General features: G+C 38.1%; 6 protein-coding genes across 8 annotated transcripts; 4 read left to right on the forward strand and 2 right to left on the reverse strand.

Annotated features, from left to right (window-relative positions):
* On the forward strand, positions 80-2,426 carry LOC104745123 (exocyst complex component EXO70B1-like). Its single transcript, XM_010466297.1, has one exon. It carries the CDS (start codon positions 384-386, stop codon positions 2,283-2,285), a length of 1,902 nt encoding a protein of 633 aa, XP_010464599.1. The 5' UTR covers positions 80-383; the 3' UTR covers positions 2,286-2,426.
* On the forward strand, positions 3,374-5,626 carry LOC104748084 (zinc finger MYM-type protein 1-like). The gene has a single exon (XM_010469777.2). It carries the CDS (start codon positions 3,374-3,376, stop codon positions 4,667-4,669), a length of 1,296 nt encoding a protein of 431 aa, XP_010468079.1. The 3' UTR covers positions 4,670-5,626.
* LOC104748085 lies at positions 4,916-5,695 on the forward strand. Its single transcript, XM_010469778.2, has one exon. The coding sequence runs from the start codon at positions 4,916-4,918 to the stop codon at positions 5,693-5,695; it is 780 nt and encodes a 259-aa protein (XP_010468080.1).
* LOC104745124 (probable pectate lyase 4) lies at positions 6,310-8,418 on the reverse strand. The gene is made up of 5 exons (XM_010466298.2): positions 7,984-8,418; positions 7,377-7,728; positions 7,074-7,284; positions 6,909-6,977; positions 6,310-6,794 (listed from the first exon to the last, which is right to left on the reverse strand). The coding sequence occupies exons 1-5, from the start codon at positions 8,231-8,233 to the stop codon at positions 6,573-6,575; spliced, it is 1,104 nt and encodes a 367-aa protein (XP_010464600.1). The 5' UTR covers positions 8,234-8,418; the 3' UTR covers positions 6,310-6,572.
* LOC104745125 (ankyrin repeat-containing protein ITN1-like) lies at positions 9,573-11,749 on the forward strand. The gene is made up of 4 exons (XM_010466299.2): positions 9,573-9,594; positions 9,766-10,317; positions 10,399-10,808; positions 10,889-11,749. Exons 1-4 carry the CDS (start codon positions 9,573-9,575, stop codon positions 11,726-11,728), a joined length of 1,824 nt encoding a protein of 607 aa, XP_010464601.1. The 3' UTR covers positions 11,729-11,749.
* LOC104745127 (phosphatidate phosphatase PAH1-like) lies at positions 12,337-17,037 on the reverse strand. 3 transcript variants are annotated; one of them, XM_010466302.2, is made up of 12 exons: positions 16,630-17,037; positions 16,494-16,539; positions 14,809-16,353; positions 14,122-14,720; positions 13,955-14,028; positions 13,777-13,861; positions 13,501-13,587; positions 13,277-13,349; positions 13,141-13,184; positions 12,916-13,044; positions 12,730-12,831; positions 12,337-12,644 (listed from the first exon to the last, which is right to left on the reverse strand). In XM_010466302.2, the coding sequence occupies exons 3-12, from the start codon at positions 16,253-16,255 to the stop codon at positions 12,591-12,593; spliced, it is 2,694 nt and encodes an 897-aa protein (XP_010464604.1). In that variant the 5' UTR covers positions 16,256-16,353; positions 16,494-16,539; positions 16,630-17,037; the 3' UTR covers positions 12,337-12,590. The 3 variants fall into 3 exon arrangements, with proteins under 3 accessions (XP_010464604.1, XP_010464603.1, XP_010464602.1); XM_010466301.2 differs by having other exon boundaries at positions 16,494-16,544; XM_010466300.2 differs by lacking the exon at positions 16,494-16,539 and having other exon boundaries at positions 16,630-17,036.

Below are 17,040 nucleotides of genomic sequence, written 5' to 3' on the forward strand. Positions count from 1 at the left end.
TTTTGCAAGTTAGATCAATCTCTGATCCATCCATGACCGAAGACACGTGTAAGGAAAGGATGAGTCAAAGGCCAACGGCACATTCTTCCTCATATTTCTCTGACGTTGTTTTCTGACCACAACGATAAACGACCTGAATCGATAACTATTGTTGCGTAATTACAGACATAATTATCTGACTGGTTTCTGTTTCTAACGACGCCTCCTCTGCGTTTGGATTAAGTGGTAGGTTCTTCAAAAGGGAACCCTTTCACCGCTAGTTCTTGAATCCACATCGGAGGCGAGGCGTTTTTTTCAATATTATGTTATTGTAAAAGTCTCTTTTGAAAACCATTATTTTTTTCATCCTTCAAAATTATAGCAACGACACATTAGGATCAAAGATGAGAAGCAAGAGCGGTTTTAGTTTCTTCTCTAAGATTACTTCTTCGAGGAAGAGGCCTTCTTTCTCAAGACCAAGCAATAGTTACGATTTGTCAGGGATCGACAAAACTATCGATAACGCTGCCGAGATCATCGAGAAATGGAACACCGAGTATGTTTCTTCTAACAATTTTTATTCTCTGTTTTGCGAAAGCAAGCGTGAGGCTAAGAAGTTCGTGAGACGCGTCAAGGAACTACAGAACGCGATGGACTTATTGATTAGAGAAGATCCGAGTTCAGATAATCTTCTTAGAGCTCAAAGACTAATGCAAATCGCTATGAAACGGCTTCAAAAAGAGTTTCTCCAAATTCTATCAATGAATCGTGCGCATTTGGATCCTGAATCCGTCTCCACTAGATCACCTACCTCTGTCGTATCAAACGATGAAGATTCTTGGCACGAGTATCGTTCTGTTGGAGATTCGATCATGGAAGTTGAGGAGGTTTCAAAGAACTCTAGGAAAGAGCTCAAGTCCATTGCAGAGTGCATGATCTCTGCGGGTTACGCTAAAGAGTGTGCTAATACTTATAAATCCATTAGAAAATCCATAGTTGATGAATCCATTTACCGTCTAGGAGTTGAGAAAATAAGCTCGTCCAAGGCGAAGAAGATGCCATATGAGGTTGTTGAGTTGAAGACGAAGAGATGGATTGAGGCAGTTAAGGTCTCGATGAAGACTCTCTTCATTAGCGAAAAGACTCTATGCGATGAAGTTTTTGAATCCTCTGCTTCTCTTAGAGAGTCATGTTTTAGAGACATCTCTAAGGAAGGAGCTCTGCTTCTGTTTGGGTTCCCTGAAACCGTTACCGTAAGAGACAAGAAAAACCCACAAATGGAGAAAATTTTTCCGTTGCTAGATATGTATTGCATGATCACAGAGAACTTGCTTGCCGTCGAAGCTATCTTCTCGTTTCCATCAATGTTAGCTGTTCGAACTCAAGCTCACATCTCTCTTACACGTCTTAGTGAGTCGATTCTTTCGAATCTGGCTGAGTTTGAATCTGAGATACGTAAAGACACGTCGAAGACGATGGTTCCTGGTGGAGGAGTTCATCCAATGACTATCTCCGTCATGGATCACATCTCTCGACTCTCGGAATACAGTAGCTCTCTCATGGATATACTCAACGGATCACCATCATCATCTCCTGATAAATCATTGCTTCCAAAATCTTACTTCAACGTCACGGAATCCGACGGTTCTCCAACGTCGGAACTAAAAGTAAGATTCGCGTGGCTCATTCTCGTCCTCCTTTGCAAAATCGACGGCAAAGCTGAGATGTATAAGGAATTCTCCATGCAATATATGTTCTTAACCAACAATCTCCAACACGTAGTCTCACGTGCTCGCTCCACGAACCTGAAGCAGCTCCTTGGTGACGACTGGATCACGACACATTTTGAAAAAGTTAAGCAGTTCGCTAGAAGCTACGAGCGGCTAGCGTGGGATCCACTAGTGTCGATGTGTCCGACGATTAGTACTTGCGAGGCAGTTGGGATGTCGCAAGAGGAAGCGAAGATGCAATCCGAAAAGTTCAACGGGAGCTTTGAGAAGACATGCGAGGCACAAAGCGAATGCGTCATACCGGATCCGAAACTGTTGGACGAGATGAGAATTTCGATCAGGAGAAAGTTATTGCCGATATACCGCGATTTTTACAACGCGCATAGAAACGCCGTTATGTTGAGAGGAAAAGAAGGTGGGTGGAATATCCGATATACCCCTGAAGATATGGAGAACCGCTTGTCGGAGCTCTTTACCGGGAAGGGTATTTCGGATAATCGATATGTTTGTACTGAAGATTTATGTGTTGTTAGAACTGCTACTACTACTCGATCTTTGTCATGCAGAAGATTTTGAATGGGGGAAAAAATAATGTTTTCATCATTTTTGTTCCTAATATTATTCTATGTAACTTAATTAATGTGATTTAAGCTGTAACGCGTTACAACTTGCAAGTAACACGGTATGAGCTAGGTATATATATTGTGACTAGTACCATTAAATTGTCATGTCAAAACTAAATGCGATAATGAATTCGCGATCATTTTCTTTTTGATGTGAATTTATTCAGTTCACCATCATATATAGAAACTTTCGTCCTTTTTGGTGGGTGAGGACCGTTAGGTAGCTAATAATCCAAGAAGCTAAGTCAAGTCAGATAACACGATTTGTAGAGACCTGAATACCACACATCTCTTTTGTAGAACCAATCAACAGGGGCGGACCTACGGCAACCAAGGTGGTGGCAGCTGCCACCAGTAAAAAAAAAAAATATATGAGTTTTTATTGGTTTTTTTATAAATGTAAATAATTGCCACCACCAAAAACAAAAAAACTGCCTCCATTCTATGCAAAATTAACTTTTGTTTCAATGGTCCAACCATCTTTTGTTTAAACCTTTTAGAAGGCCAAAAGCCCACATTATTAATATTTTAAAATAAATAAAAGTCTAATTTGTAAACTAAAACTAATTAGCTTTACAAATTAAAACCCTAAACTAATTTTTTGTCGTCTCTTTTTCACGTCCTAGCGTTTTGTAGAGGAAAAAACAGAAAACTGGTAAATTATTTTTTCTTTGCTCCTTTATAACTGTTTATCAACAGTTCGACACTTTTATTGTTTGGTTTATATTATTTCAGAACGATGAAACATTATAAGTGTATTTGAATTACTGTTTTTTATTGGCAGATATATGTTTAATCGATGGTTATGCTTTTTTTTTTTTTTTTTTGGCAAACACTGATGATTATGCTTTTATGGAATTTTTTTTCATAATTCAATGAATATAAAATTCATCATTTTTGAGAGATAGTTTAATGTATTCTTTAAGTAATTTATTTTACTGAATTCTTGTGATGACTGTTGACTGCTGTGATAAATTATTATATTTTTTTTCTAATTTTTTAACTAGTGAAATATTTTTGTTTTATAGATAAATTACCAATATGCAAGCCAATATGAAACGATTTTTCAAACCAATTTCTGGTTCAACGTCCAACACCAATGTCGATGATTTGCCATGGGATCCTGCTGAGAGGAAAGAGATAATGAGTTATCATCCGAATGAAAGAGACGAGATAAGACGCAGATATCTTGTTAGAGGTCCATGTCAACCTTATGATCATCCTTTTAAAAAAACAAAGATGAGTAATGCAATGAGGCGATTTAATCCAGCTTGGTTTGAGAAGTATGGTACTTGGCTAGAGTATAGTGTATCAACAGAGAGAGCTTTTTGTTTGTGTTGCTACTTATTTAAAGATGATGTACGAAAGAAAGGTGGGAATGATGCGTTTGTGAAAGAAGGGTTTTGTACTTGGAATAAGCCTGACAGGTTAGACACTCATATGGGTAAATCATCCAACAGTTCTCATTGTTGTGCTGCTGAAAAGTGTGATAACTTGATGAAGCAAGGTCAGTCTATTGTGCATGCCTTGTTTAAGCAAGACGATTTGGTGAAGAAGGAGTATCGCATTCGTTTAAATGCTTCAATTGATGTTTCCAGATATTTGTTGCGACAAGGATTGTCTTTTCGTGGTCACGATGAGTCAGAAGAATCTGCCAATAGAGGAAATTTCTTGCAACTCGTGAAATACACAGGAGAACAAAATGATGCTATAAGTAAGGTTATTTTGAATAATGCTCCAAAAAATAACCAGATGATTTCTCCAAAGATTCAGAAAGAGATCGTGAATTGTTTTGCAGAAGAAGTAGTGAAGTCAATTATTGAAGAAATTGATTATGGTGTGTTTGGTCTGTTAGTTGATGAGTCTGCAGATATATCTCACAAAGAACAAATGGCTGTTGTATTCCGATTTGTTGATAAGAGCGGAGCAGTGAAAGAAAGGTTTATTGGAGTTGTTCATGTAAAAGAAACGTCATCTGCATCTTTGAAGTCTGCTATTGATAATTTGTTTGCTAAATACGGGTTGAGCCTGAAAAGGCTGCGAGGGCAAGGCTATGATGGAGCAAGCAACATGAAGGGGGAATTTAATGGCTTGAGAGCATTGGTTGTTAGAGAAAATAATGCTGCTTATTATGTTCATTGCTTTGCTCATCAACTCCAGTTGGTGGTGGTTGCTATCGCTAAAAAACACTTTGAGGTTGGTGATTTTTTTGATATGATTTCTACATTATTGAATGTAGTTGGAGCTTCTTGCAAAAGGCAAGATATGATTCGAGAAAATTATCGAAGAAAAGTGCAGGAAGGAATTAGTAGAGGTGAGATTAACACTGGTACATGATTGAATCAAGAAATTTCGCTTCAAAGACCTGGAAATACTCGATGGGGTTCTCATCAGAAAACATTGGAACGATTAGTTGAGTTGTTTTCTACTATCATTGAGGTTCTTGAGTATATCCAAAATGAAGGCGTTGAAGACTCCAAAAAACGTCAAGCCTATGGTCTTCTCAAGTACTTTCACACTTTTGATTGTGTGTTCTACATGCAACTAATGCTACTTATTTTGGGATTAACTGAGAATTTGTCAATGGCTTTGCAAAGGAAAGATCAAGATATTTTGAATGCCATGTCATTGGTGGAATCTACTAAGGGAGAATTGCAAAAGCTTAGGGATAATGGATGGGATTCACTTATGAATAAAGTTTCATCTTTTTGCGAGAAACATAATGCTGAAATGCTTGTCATGGAAGACGTCTTTGTTGATCCAAGGAAACCAAGAAGGAAAACCAATATAACCAACTTGCATCATTATAAGGTTAACTGCTTCTACACTATTCTAGACTTACAGCTTCAGGAGTTCAATGATCGTTTTACGGAGGTAAACACTGATCTACTTATATGTATGGCTTCTTTAAGTCCTCTTGATTCATTTTGCGAGTTTGACAAGGAAAAGTTGGTGAAGTTGGTTAAGTTTTATCCAGATGACTTTAGTTATGGGGAGACTTTGTGTCTTGAGCAGCATCTTGATATCTACATTGACAATGTACGCAGAGATGAAAGATTTAAAAACTTGAAAAGTCTTGGAGATCTTTCTTGTTTAATGGTAAAAACCCAAAAGCATCTTGCACATCCTTTGGTTTACAGGCTTTTGAAGTTGGTCTTAACTTTACCAGTTGCAACAGCAAGTGTTGAGAGATGTTTTTCGGCAATGAAATTGGTGAAGACGACTACACGCAATAGAATTGGAGACCAGTTTCTAAGTGATTGTCTTGTTTGCTATATTGAAAAAGAGTTACTTGATTCTGTCACAAATGAAAAAGTGATAGAAAGGTTTCAGATGTTGAATGAACGTAGGGTAGTTTTATAAGATATTTGAGAGTTTTCATATGACAATTTTATTTGTTATTTAAGATATTAATATTTAAATTTTTGTTATATATTTGCCCCCAGCGAATAAATTTTCTAGGTCCGCCACTGCAATCAACGTAAGGACGACTTGACAGAGCCGAACAGCCACACATGTTGTAGACTGATGACAATTGACAAATACTCTCTCCGTTTTTTATTAGTTGTCATTTTAGACTTAAAATTTTGTGTATTACTTGTCGTTTTAGATTTTCAATGGAAATATTTGGTTAATATTTCAATTTTATCCAATTGTTTTAATGTTTTGACCAATAAAAAGATTAGAAAATATATTAAAAATAGATAAAACAATAAAATTAATGGTTTTATTAATTTGTGTGAAAGAACCTTAAACCACAACTAATAAAAAACGGAGTGAGTATTAAATACTCAAAACCTTAAAGTTTGCATAAAAACAACATTCATTTTGTTACATCAATTAATTTATGTGGTATTCTTCTTTTTATAAAATTTTGGGTTTGACTTCGTCTTGGCTTTGATAAAATTTGTATGGGCGTAAAACATTCCTCCCAAGCGAAATTAAACTAGGATGAAAGATTCAAATCTTCTTTAGAGGGGCTGTGAACCACTACTGTGTTATTCATCTTATTAAGATAATCCAAACATACACACGCAAGCTCAAAATATACACAATCTTTTTCATATTAGTTGGAAACTATAAAATGCCAACTTTGAATTGGAAAAAGTAGACAATCGTATCGAATTAGATTATATAATTTTGTTTGTCTAAGCTCAATTTTGTTACACTGCCTCGTATACGATCGTAGAAGAATCCTGTTTGCCAATAGTAATTTATTTTGCTAGGTGGTCAAGAGAGTTTAGTCCAGTGGGAGAGGAAGGTTCTGCCAGCCGGTCGAATGTTTCAGATAGTTCTTGAGTTTTTCGCTAGGAGATTCGACGGTCCATTCAGAATAGTGTTGAGTCGGAGAGAACACGTGGCGATGTCCACCGTCCTGGCTAAGACAAGACTTGGCTCCGTTCAACAATAAATCCCCTTCCGATCTTACGAAGCCAGCTCCAGGCTTCTCTTTATCCGCAGCCTAATCAACAAACCAAAAAAAAAAAAACATAACCTTGATTATAACATTATACCAAAAAAAAGAAGAAAGTGTAATATAAGATCCTAAAGAAAGAATACAAAACTAGATCATCACCTTCTCAGTGATGTACTTAAAGACAGTCTTCTTCTCACTAGCTTCATATATGTTGCACTGAGAATATATCTATATATCAAAACAAAATTGTATGAGCTATGATCATGAGATGATGGCATGAATAATCGTAAATATTTATGTTCATTTAGTCTATAGGTTACGGACCTGAGATTCGACACCGGCCCCAACGGCGTAAATGGACCAGTGACGAGTGTAGTTGTTGAAGAGATGGACTCTTGCAAAGCGAACGCGAGGGTGTCGCTGACGTGTACCGTCAAAGAAACAGTGATGTATGGTAACTCTTATGCATCGGTCCGTCACGTGACTTGTGTCCGCTCCAATCAATATCGTCTTGTCGTGGTTCATAAAATGGCATCTGATTTTTTTTTTTTTTTTAAACACTTAACACAATAGCTAGTGACATATATAATACTACGTATCTATCAAATGATTGGTTTCCAAAATAACCTTGAGACGGTAATGTCGGTGCTTTCTCGTGTGATATCAATCAAACCATCATAGTAATTCTTGAGACTACAACGATCAATCCAAATGTTGTGTGATTTTGGTTTGATCTGAATAGCGTCTGCGTCTGGACCTACACCGCCTTCAAATTCAAGATTGCAGATTATAACGTTTTCACACTGACTTAGCCTTAACCCTTTTCCCGTAATCTTCACTCTTTGGCCTCTTCCGTCCACCGTTTTGTGCGATGATACGCTCACAAACGAAGAAAGATTTATCGTTCCAGACACATCAAACACAATCCATAACGGTTCTGGTCTCTTGCAAGCCTCTCGTAACGATCCTGGACCCTCGTCTACAAAAACACACACATACATGATTCGTTTTATCTGAAATATTTAACATTAGGTGTCCAATAATATTGTGGATCTCAGAACCAAACAGATATCTTAAGTTTTCATGCGGTCTGAATCCAAAACTAATTACTTCTCTACCCTCACCTAGACTATACCAAATTTAGAAAGCACCTAGATCATATGAATCCACGAAACAGAGGAATCCTAGATTATATAAATGGGATGAAGGGAGGGGGGGGCTACTGAATATATACCAGCTAAAGAAGTGACGTGGCAAATCGGACCATTAAGACCACCAATGGCGGCGCAGCCGAAACCCTCGGCTTTTCCGGCGAGAGAGCGGAGGCTGGAGTCTACGTGGCAATAAGGTCCCACCGTCATGTGGTGATTCGGTGGTGGAGCTGGAGTTGGAGCTGAAGCGGCTGTATTATATGGTGGTGGGAAAGGGGTGTTGGGGGTTTCGCCGGCGTGATGGGATCTGTGAAGGCCGTGTAAGTTTCCCATATCTCTCTCTATTTATAATTTAAGTGTTGAATTTAATTTGGGACAGTTTCAGTTTTGTATTTTTGGGATAGAATTAAATTGCTCCTCCTTTTGTTTCAACTGAAACTGAACCATTGATGGTATAGCTTAGCTTTGTTGGAGGAACTGTTTTGTCCTTTTTTTTGTTTCTCTCTCTTCTGTGCCGACAGTAGCTTTTTTCTTTTAAAAAAAAATAAATATAAGGTTGGAAAATTAGATTTTTTGATCAGACAACTTTAAATTTAGTAGATATTTTCGGACGATAGTGTTGATATTTTGAGTAAGGAATAAGATATGAGCAAGACTTTCGATATACTTATCGGTATAAATCAATAAGAAGAATAAAGAACAAACGAACTAAATTTTGTATTGATTTTTTTTGTTGTATTTGTTGAAAATTACATGTGTCTTCCGTTTACAAACTTTTAATATTTAAGTTCAAACCGAACCCAACTCCTCCTTGATCTCTTCCTCTAATCTCGTCTGTGATCTTGACCACGACCTCCCGACCTCATCTTTGGATTGACTTCACCACTTAATCGAGCTCTCTTCCTGGGTTTGCATCAAGTCTATTTACTGGGTTAACTTTTACTTCTTAGCGGGCTTTTCTTTTGAGCCTCTAATTTGCAAAACCCAACACCAACCAACAGATATGTATATTTAAATCTACTGTTTTTATCTGTTTTAAAAATTAAAAATAAAGACCAGTAAATATTACAATATTGTTTTAAAAACGTTCAAAAATGATTTAGAAATAAATTTCAAACGTTCATCAAATTTTCAAAACTGTGAAGACTAAACAGGCCAATACTGCGTAATAAAAAAAAAAAAAACAGGCCAATACACATTTTTAGAGAAAAAAAAAACCTAAAAAAGTGATAAGATATGCTTAGTGAATCCCAAACAGGCGAACAACACACATATTTGTTGACAAACCAAGAAACGAAGCCCATCAATTGTTTAAGTAAACCATTCCAATAAGTACTACTATTTCATTAAACCGTATTGTGAATTTTTTTAAATTGGAACGGCTCGCATGAAATTGTTGCTGATGTGGCAAATCCCTAACTGAAGAAGAAGAAAAGACAACCCAAATTACACCCAAAAAAAGGGTAATTAAGCTGCTTTGCTTCTCTCCTACGATTCTCAGATCGCAAACCCTTGCCTTGCCCGTGCACAGTGTGACCGTTAACGGTGGCCGACGTCTTCGACGGCCTTATTCATCATCTTTCTCCAATCGGAGAATCATCGGTCCATCATGATCCCGCTTTGAAAGAACAAAAAAAGCCTTCTCTGTTTTTTCATATCTCTCTCTCTCACAATGGGATCCAAAATCGAAGAAGGTACATAACGATTTCTCCTTCTCCTTGTTTTTTAGTTTTCTGACTCTAATCGCAATATTAGGGTTAGGTCTTTAAAAGGGATCTTAAGGCTGATTTTTGTATTTCTTCTAATGGGTTTGTCATTTGCGTGTTGAACAAACAAACATTGTGTAATCAATCTGAATCACGCAGAGAAAGAGCTGGAACAGGATGTGGAGAAGATTTTGGCGACGGAACCGGCGAGTCCTGCTGGAAGCACTTTAGCGGACCTCTCGCCAACTCCAACACCAAGGAAGACTCTGGTTCTGTCTAATTCGGGCAAGGCTTTGATGGTGTCCAATTCTAGCAAGTCCTTGGGACTTTCTAATTCCGGGAAACGGTTTGATCCAACGGGGAAGAAGAAGTACGTTAAACAGGTCACCGGCCGCCACAACGACACCGAGCTTCACCTAGCTGCTCAACGAGGAGATCTTGCTTCTGTTAAGCAGATTCTTAGTGACATTGATTCTCAGATTACTGGTACCATTACCGGAGCTGATTTCGATGACGAGGTCTCTCAAATAATGACAGCAGTGGTAAACGAGGTGAATGAGTTGGGAGAGACACCGCTTTTTACAGCAGCAGAGAAAGGAAACATTGATGTTGTCAACGAGTTGCTTCGTTATACGACTAAAGAGTCTCTTATGCAGAAGAATCTTTCTGGATTCGATGCTTTACACATTGCTTGTAGCCAAGGCCATCAAGGTAAGTCTACCATTTTGAATGAAAGCTAAAAAGATTTGCATCTTTCTTTTTCTAACTGCGCGGGAGCTTCTTTTAATGCAGCTATTGTCAAGTTATTGCTTGAGCATGAACCTCAGTTGAGTAAAACAGTAGCTCAATCAAACGCAACCCCACTTGTGTCAGCTGCAACAAGAGGGCATTCTGAAGTTGTTAACGAATTGCTTGCTAAAGACTCAAGCTTGCTCGAGATCTCTAGATCGAATGGGAAAAACGCGCTTCACCTTGCTGCGCGTCAAGGTCATGTAGATATTGTAAGAACGTTGCTCGATAGAGATCCGCAATTAGCAAGAAGAACAGACAAGAAAGGTCAGACGTCTTTGCATATGGCTGTGAAAGGTGTTAGCTCAGAAGTCGTGAGGTTGCTCCTTCGAGCTGATCCGGCTATCGTCATGCTTCCTGATAAATTTGGTAACACCGTGTTGCATATCGCTACACGGAAGAAAAGAGCAGAGGTAAATATGACTGATTCTTGATTCTTGAATTCTTGATTCTTGATTGTTGAATCTTGAATTCTTTATTTTTAATTTTGCAGATTATTAGTGAGCTGTTACAACTTCCGGATACAAACGTGAATGCGCTAACACGAGACCATAAAACAGCTTACGACATAGCTGAAGGACTCACTCATTCAGAGGAATCCGCAGAGATCAAAGACATATTATCGCGTTGCGGTGCCCTCAAAGCCAACGAATTAAACCAGCCAAGAGACGAGCTGCGGAAAACAGTGACCGAGATCAAGAAAGACGTCCACACGCAGCTCGAACAAACCCGAAAAACCAACAAAAACGTCGACGGGATTGCCAAGGAGCTAAGGAAACTTCACAGAGCTGGAATCAACAATGCGACAAACTCAGTGACCGTTGTGGCTGTTCTCTTCGCCACGGTTGCATTTGCCGCCATTTTCACGGTTCCGGGAGGTGACGACGAGCACGGAGTGGCCGTGATGGTACATGCAACATCCTTCAAGGTATTCTTTATATTCAACGCGATCGCGCTCTTTACTTCCTTAGCAGTAGTTGTCGTGCAAATCACGCTTGTAAGAGGAGAGACTAAGACGGAGAGACGTGTGGTGGAAGTAATCAATAAGCTGATGTGGCTTGCCTCTGTCTGCACCAGTGTGGCATTCATATCCTCATCGTACATTGTTGTTGGTCGGAGAAACAGATATGCGGCAGTTGTGGTAACGGTCATAGGAACTGTGACGATGACCGGCATTTTGAGTATAATGACATATTATGTTGTGAAATCGAAGAGGACGAGGAAAGTAAGGAAGAAGGAGAAGAAGAAATTTGCTAGAAATAGCACGAGTTCGTGGCATCATGCGAATCCGTCAGAGACTGAATCCGAGGTTAATCCAATTTACGCTATATGATTGATGATATCATTATCCATATGGAAATTCATGTTTTCTTTTTCTTGATCTATGAAAGTGTAGTGTTGATATATTTTTGCTGTAAGAAGAAGTCGAAACTATATACGTCTTAAACTTTCTACACAAGGAAATTTGAAAACAATGGTTTCTTATCTAACAACCCAAACCAATAAAGTGCTAAGTTAACAAGTTATTGTTAGTTGCTAAATTGTATATGAACTCTTCAAGAATTGCCTTTTAAGTTAAGTTTACTACTTGCTTTTCACATGCATTTGGAATTTGGATCCATTAATTAGTCTACATAGTTGAATCAATCAATCTAATTGAATCGAGAATATAATTTAAGTTAAACATATACTACATATACTAGAGTATAAGCTACGATCAAGTCCAAGAAGAATTGGAAAGTGCCTCGTTAACATTCTCAACTTAAGGTTTCTTTTTCTTTTGCATATTTTGATCAAGATTTATATTGTAAACTTCTATATTTAGGGTTTTCTTTGCATCAACGCTTCCAAGGTTATGTAGTAGACTGTCTGATAATTTATATCCAATATAAATATTATTTTAACTTTTATTTTTTTCTGTCTATGTAAAAGAGACAAATATAAAGAAAATAATGTCTTGTACATATAAGTTTGTCACAGCTAATATAGCATTCTTTCCCTATTGTGTTAACTCCTACATGAGACATTACAAAGTAGAGACAAGTTCTAGCTCTTTCTTTTCTACAAGTTCCAGCTCTTTCCTGTCAACAAGGTCATAGAGTAAGCTTAGATTCCACAGCCACCATGTTCGACTCATCTGCACCTCGTTTTAGAGACCCGAAAAGTTTCTCCTGTTTGTAACATGAACCCTTTCTTTAATCAACCTCTTCTATTGGTAGTTTCCAGAAGTTCCATGGGTTATAATCTTCCTGTGAACGTGTAAGAAAACACTTGAAACCATTGATAAATCTACATTACATTATATTTGCTGAAAGATTATATAACTCTAGTTACCTGCTCAACAAGTGAAGTTGGAGGAAACATGTCGTTGACAAGAGTATGAAGTGAAGTGTAAGACTTTTTTACATCTATGCGATGTCCTGTTGCCACTTCTCCCTATCCATTTTTAAAGACAGAGTTACCACTCAGTAAACGCGACAAGACAACCATTCATGTAAGATTCTAACAGATTGTGAGTACCTTTGGGTTGATTATGAATATCTTCCCCTTTGGGATTCCGAGTTTTCTGTAACTCAGCTCATCGGTATCTCTGTTTCCAAATCCCGCGTAAAACGGGTTGTAATCCGTAGGGAAGAGTTTCCTGATATCCTGTACATTACAGTTGTAGAAGTTGTTCATATTTAAAAGTGTGCCGCTGGTTTTAACTGTGTTCTTTTATTCCTAGAATAATGGAGAATTATTTACCTCCAAACATGCGATCTTGAATTCATGAGGTGCTCTTCTTATTACTGTTATATTAGAAAAAAATAAGAGATCTTTACTGTTGAATCTAAAATACGTAGAAGTGCTACCGATAAATCTAGAAGGCATGAAGATTAACCTTCACGGTACAATGCTGGAAATAGCCCATCTGGTGAAATGACTACAGGACCGGTTGGCAGAGCTTTTCCGTCCTGCAAGCCAGTAAAAAAAGGATTTCATAAGAAGCAGAGAGATTTCATAATCATGGATTGTAGATATCCCCACACATCATTAGTTCAGCTCCTAGAAGAACTAGGTGTGAAATGAAGTGTCAATTCACAGGTAAAAAGATCTCACTCTTACCTGCTTCAGATTATTTAAGAAATTTCTCGTTAGATATGCCTGAACGATGGCACGGGCGCTTAAAAAAAGCAACTGATATCCATTCTCCTAAGAAAACCAAAGCAATGTGAAGCATATCGTGAGATTCATACTTCCAGGGTACAAAAATTTAAGATACAAACTATTTAAACAACCACTTTAAACAAAGTGTATCTTATATATAAGGCAGTAGTTGATCTCATGTTTTTCCAATATCAAGTGCGAGAAGCGAGATCGACTTAAACCTTAAACATTTACCTTTATGGCAGAAAAAAGCTTGGCTACACCGGACTGTGTCCAGTCCTTTCCAATGAAGGGCATGAACTGACCTAACACATCAGATCTGCAAGACAAACAGATCATCACATTGGCATAAGTAAGATACTACAAATCTAATATGAAAACATATCAGTTGCAATAAGGATCCAAGCTGTACTTAGTTATAGTTCCATCAACATCTGAGATCACTATCTTGGTGTCCCATCTCCACCGGTAAATATGCGCATCGACCTAATAACAACCAAGGAGTATTTAAGAACTTAAGTTGGAAGAGAATTCCCCAATGTGCTCTCAAATTTTCAACGAACGTAACCATCAACAAACCTGTTGTGTTCCCAGAACTCTTGTCGAGAAACTAAAAGTTATTACATTCTGACCATCTTTCAGATTCAGAGATGCGATCTGTTCATTGGTAGGGACATTGGTTCTCACAAGTTGTCTACGCGGGGACTCACGGCGACTCGCTGCGGTTGATTGTGGTTCCGGTGAGTTCTGTAAGCCAGGTTCAGAATCAACAAACAGATCTTCTTCGCTGGAGGAGTTACTTCCCGTATGTTCAATTGTTTTAACCCTTCTAAAAGGAATAGGCCAGAGTCTCCATCTTCTTCCAGATGAAGAAGGAGTTACTGTGGTTTCATCATCCTTGGGGTTAGGCGATTCATTTTCCTCCACAGAAATCAAATCATCTGGCTGGATATCTAAGTCTAGATCAAACACAGCTTTCCCAAGCACAATTCGAGCAGCTTTCGTCCATGGCATATACGTGCCTCTGATCCTAACAACCAGATTTTCACTTTCAAGAATTGATGTTGCCGAGTTTATATATTCTTCCATGGTAATCCGATGTGCATCAAAGACCTCAGCAGCTGCGCTAAGTCCCATACCCTGACGAAGCTCATCCTTGCAAATTGATAGCTCATATCCTGTAAAGTTGAACCACTGTTAAAAATAACGCAGCTACTAGTGCTACTTAGTCATAGTTTTAAACCAACAAAAACTGAAGTTCCTTACTCTGATCTGTATCGGGTTTTCCTACGTCTAAACTAGAAGTCGCACCCACAGAAACTACACTCTTCCCGTCCTCGTTATCCTCCTCTGTTGGTTTAGTTGGAGTCAGTTGCTCATCGTCCTCTCTCGTTGAATCTATAGAGACTCTCTCAGAAGCCTGATCTTCCGATTCTACAATCCCGCCTTCCTCGTTGTTAATCAAGATGGCAGTTTCTGCAGATGTTCTTGGCTGTTCATCCTTACATTCTGAATCAGTATTAGAATCAACGGATATTCTGGATTCCTCAGTTGTTTTGACTTCTTCTGTTGTTATTATTTGGGTTGCAGAAGAAGATTCAAAACTATCAACGAGAGTATCTCTTGTTTCAATAGTCACTTCATCTTCACTTCTATCATTTTCCGGGATGGTGCTAAGTGGAAACTCACCTTCTTTTAGATTTCGATCCTCAAAAGTAGTAGGACTTGGTTCCCCTGACTTTGCATTCTCACTCGTCTCAGTCAGCTCTGACTGCTCCATATAGCTCCCAAGAAGATTTCTTTGAGCATCATGAGAATCTTTTTCGGCATTATCACGAGAATTTGAATCTGAATCATTACGATCATCATTCGCAGCATTCACTTTTTCAGATACAATATTAATAGCATCAGATGACTCCACTTTCTCAGATACAATATTAATAGCATCAGATGACTCAACTTTGCCGATATATTCGGTATCCCACGAAGTCTCTGACGACGCAAACTCGGTATTACCTTCACAAAACTCAGTCCCATCACCAGGGGCCAAATGAAACTGAGGAGTATTTAACCGTAAATTCTCAGCCTCCTGCTCTGCGGCTGACACAGGGGCTGTTAGTATATGTCCATCAATACTGACCAAAACGACTTCAGAATCAGAGCCTTGAGAATCCCCATAGCTTTCAACATTAAGATTGTCAAATCTAGCACTTCCATATTCCGAGGTTGGAGAAGGCGGATCATCCTGAAAATCATAGAACCTCCTATTACAATCAGACTCAGTCCTCTCAAGCCGATTCAAAGGGTCGAAACCTTCTCGTAACTCCCCAGAACCAGCGTCAGATAAACTGTGCTCAAGTCGGAAACCAGTTTCACTACTAGCATTGCTATTCTCAGACCCGGAAATCAAACTGGTGGTGTCATTAGCTGCTGCAGGATCAACTTCCCTGATGAAATAAGCTTCACCAGAATTATCAAGGTACATGTGGAAATCAGCTTCGGTGCCATTCACAGCAATCTTGACAAACTTCTCAGCGCCTTTAAGAACACCTTGGAACTTACCAAACCTAACATACCAAGGTGTGCTACGGAAAGAACCATCTTGTTGTTGAACAACAATGACATCAATAGCACCACCGAATGGATGAAACGGTGTAGCAACAGAGTAAACTCCTTGAGAAATCAAACTCCCAACTCTTCCAACCAAACTCATCTCTCATCAAAAAAAATCTTTGAAACTTTGACTGTTCTAAATCATATACAAAAAAACGCTCTTTTAAAGTTTCTAGACAGGTCAATTGCAGCCTAAACCTGCAGATGATACAAAAACAACCCAACAAGCCAAAATTAGACATTACAATAAGCTGTTATACTAAAAAAAAAACCCTACAGCAAAATCAAATTTTTTTAAAAACCCATTCCGATTACAAGTTATTCCAGCGAGAATTTACCCGATTTCGAGCATGCAGCTTATACTATTCCAATAAACATCAGTTTCTGAACTAACCCCAAGAAAAAAAAAAAAAAAAATCAAACATTTCCCAAATCTCAGAGTCGCGATGAAGAAAAAATTCGAATTCAACTTACAGATTTAAGGAACTTATAGCGGAGAATCCAAGAAACGATGGACGAATCGAGATTCTTCTTCTAATAGAAATGAACCCAATTTTTTTTATCCTATTCTATCAATTATGATTGAAATATCTTCTTGGGGATAAAAATCTTGGGTTTCTCAAAAAAAGATTCTCGGGAAATTTTTTTGAAAAATCAAAGTCAGAAAAGAAAAAAGGATTTGTCTTTTTGCTTCGTCGTCGATTGTATTTTACCGGTGGGAGAAATTTATACTACAAGAAAGAAGAAAAAGAAAAAAAAAAAAAAGATGGTTTTTTGGATAATCAGGAAAAAATTAAATCCGCCATTACTTAAAAGACACTGTAATTGCTTATATAGAGAGAGATTTAGATAGATAGATGATGATGAGTACTCTCCCCAGGAAGA

This window comes from Camelina sativa, chromosome 15 (assembly GCF_000633955.1).
Source record: "Camelina sativa cultivar DH55 chromosome 15, Cs, whole genome shotgun sequence".
Classification (NCBI taxonomy): Eukaryota; Viridiplantae; Streptophyta; class Magnoliopsida; order Brassicales; family Brassicaceae; genus Camelina; species Camelina sativa.

What these genes read in the sequence shown, in the direction of transcription:
- LOC104745127 (XM_010466302.2), bottom strand. Translation starts at nt 16,255, where the DNA reads ATGAGTTTGGTTGGAAGAGTTGGGAGTTTGATTTCTCAAGGAGTTTAC. An exon ending in GTTGATGGAACTATAACTAA is followed by an intron (nt 13,862 to 13,954) that starts GTACAGCTTGGA and finishes TTTGTCTTGCAG; the next exon opens with ATCTGATGTGTTAGGTCAGT. An exon ending in AGCTTTTTTCTGCCATAAAG is followed by an intron (nt 13,588 to 13,776) that starts GTAAATGTTTAA and finishes TGGTTTTCTTAG; the next exon opens with GAGAATGGATATCAGTTGCT.
- LOC104748085 (XM_010469778.2), top strand. Translation starts at nt 4,916, where the DNA reads ATGGCTTTGCAAAGGAAAGATCAAGATATTTTGAATGCCATGTCATTG.
- LOC104748084 (XM_010469777.2), top strand. Translation starts at nt 3,374, where the DNA reads ATGCAAGCCAATATGAAACGATTTTTCAAACCAATTTCTGGTTCAACG.
- LOC104745123 (XM_010466297.1), top strand. Translation starts at nt 384, where the DNA reads ATGAGAAGCAAGAGCGGTTTTAGTTTCTTCTCTAAGATTACTTCTTCG.
- LOC104745124 (XM_010466298.2), bottom strand. Translation starts at nt 8,233, where the DNA reads ATGGGAAACTTACACGGCCTTCACAGATCCCATCACGCCGGCGAAACC. An exon ending in ACCGACATTACCGTCTCAAG is followed by an intron (nt 7,285 to 7,376) that starts GTTATTTTGGAA and finishes AAAAAAAATCAG; the next exon opens with ATGCCATTTTATGAACCACG. An exon ending in TTAAGTACATCACTGAGAAG is followed by an intron (nt 6,795 to 6,908) that starts GTGATGATCTAG and finishes TTTGTTGATTAG; the next exon opens with GCTGCGGATAAAGAGAAGCC.
- LOC104745125 (XM_010466299.2), top strand. Translation starts at nt 9,573, where the DNA reads ATGGGATCCAAAATCGAAGAAG. An exon ending in GGGATCCAAAATCGAAGAAG is followed by an intron (nt 9,595 to 9,765) that starts GTACATAACGAT and finishes TGAATCACGCAG; the next exon opens with AGAAAGAGCTGGAACAGGAT. An exon ending in CACGGAAGAAAAGAGCAGAG is followed by an intron (nt 10,809 to 10,888) that starts GTAAATATGACT and finishes TTAATTTTGCAG; the next exon opens with ATTATTAGTGAGCTGTTACA.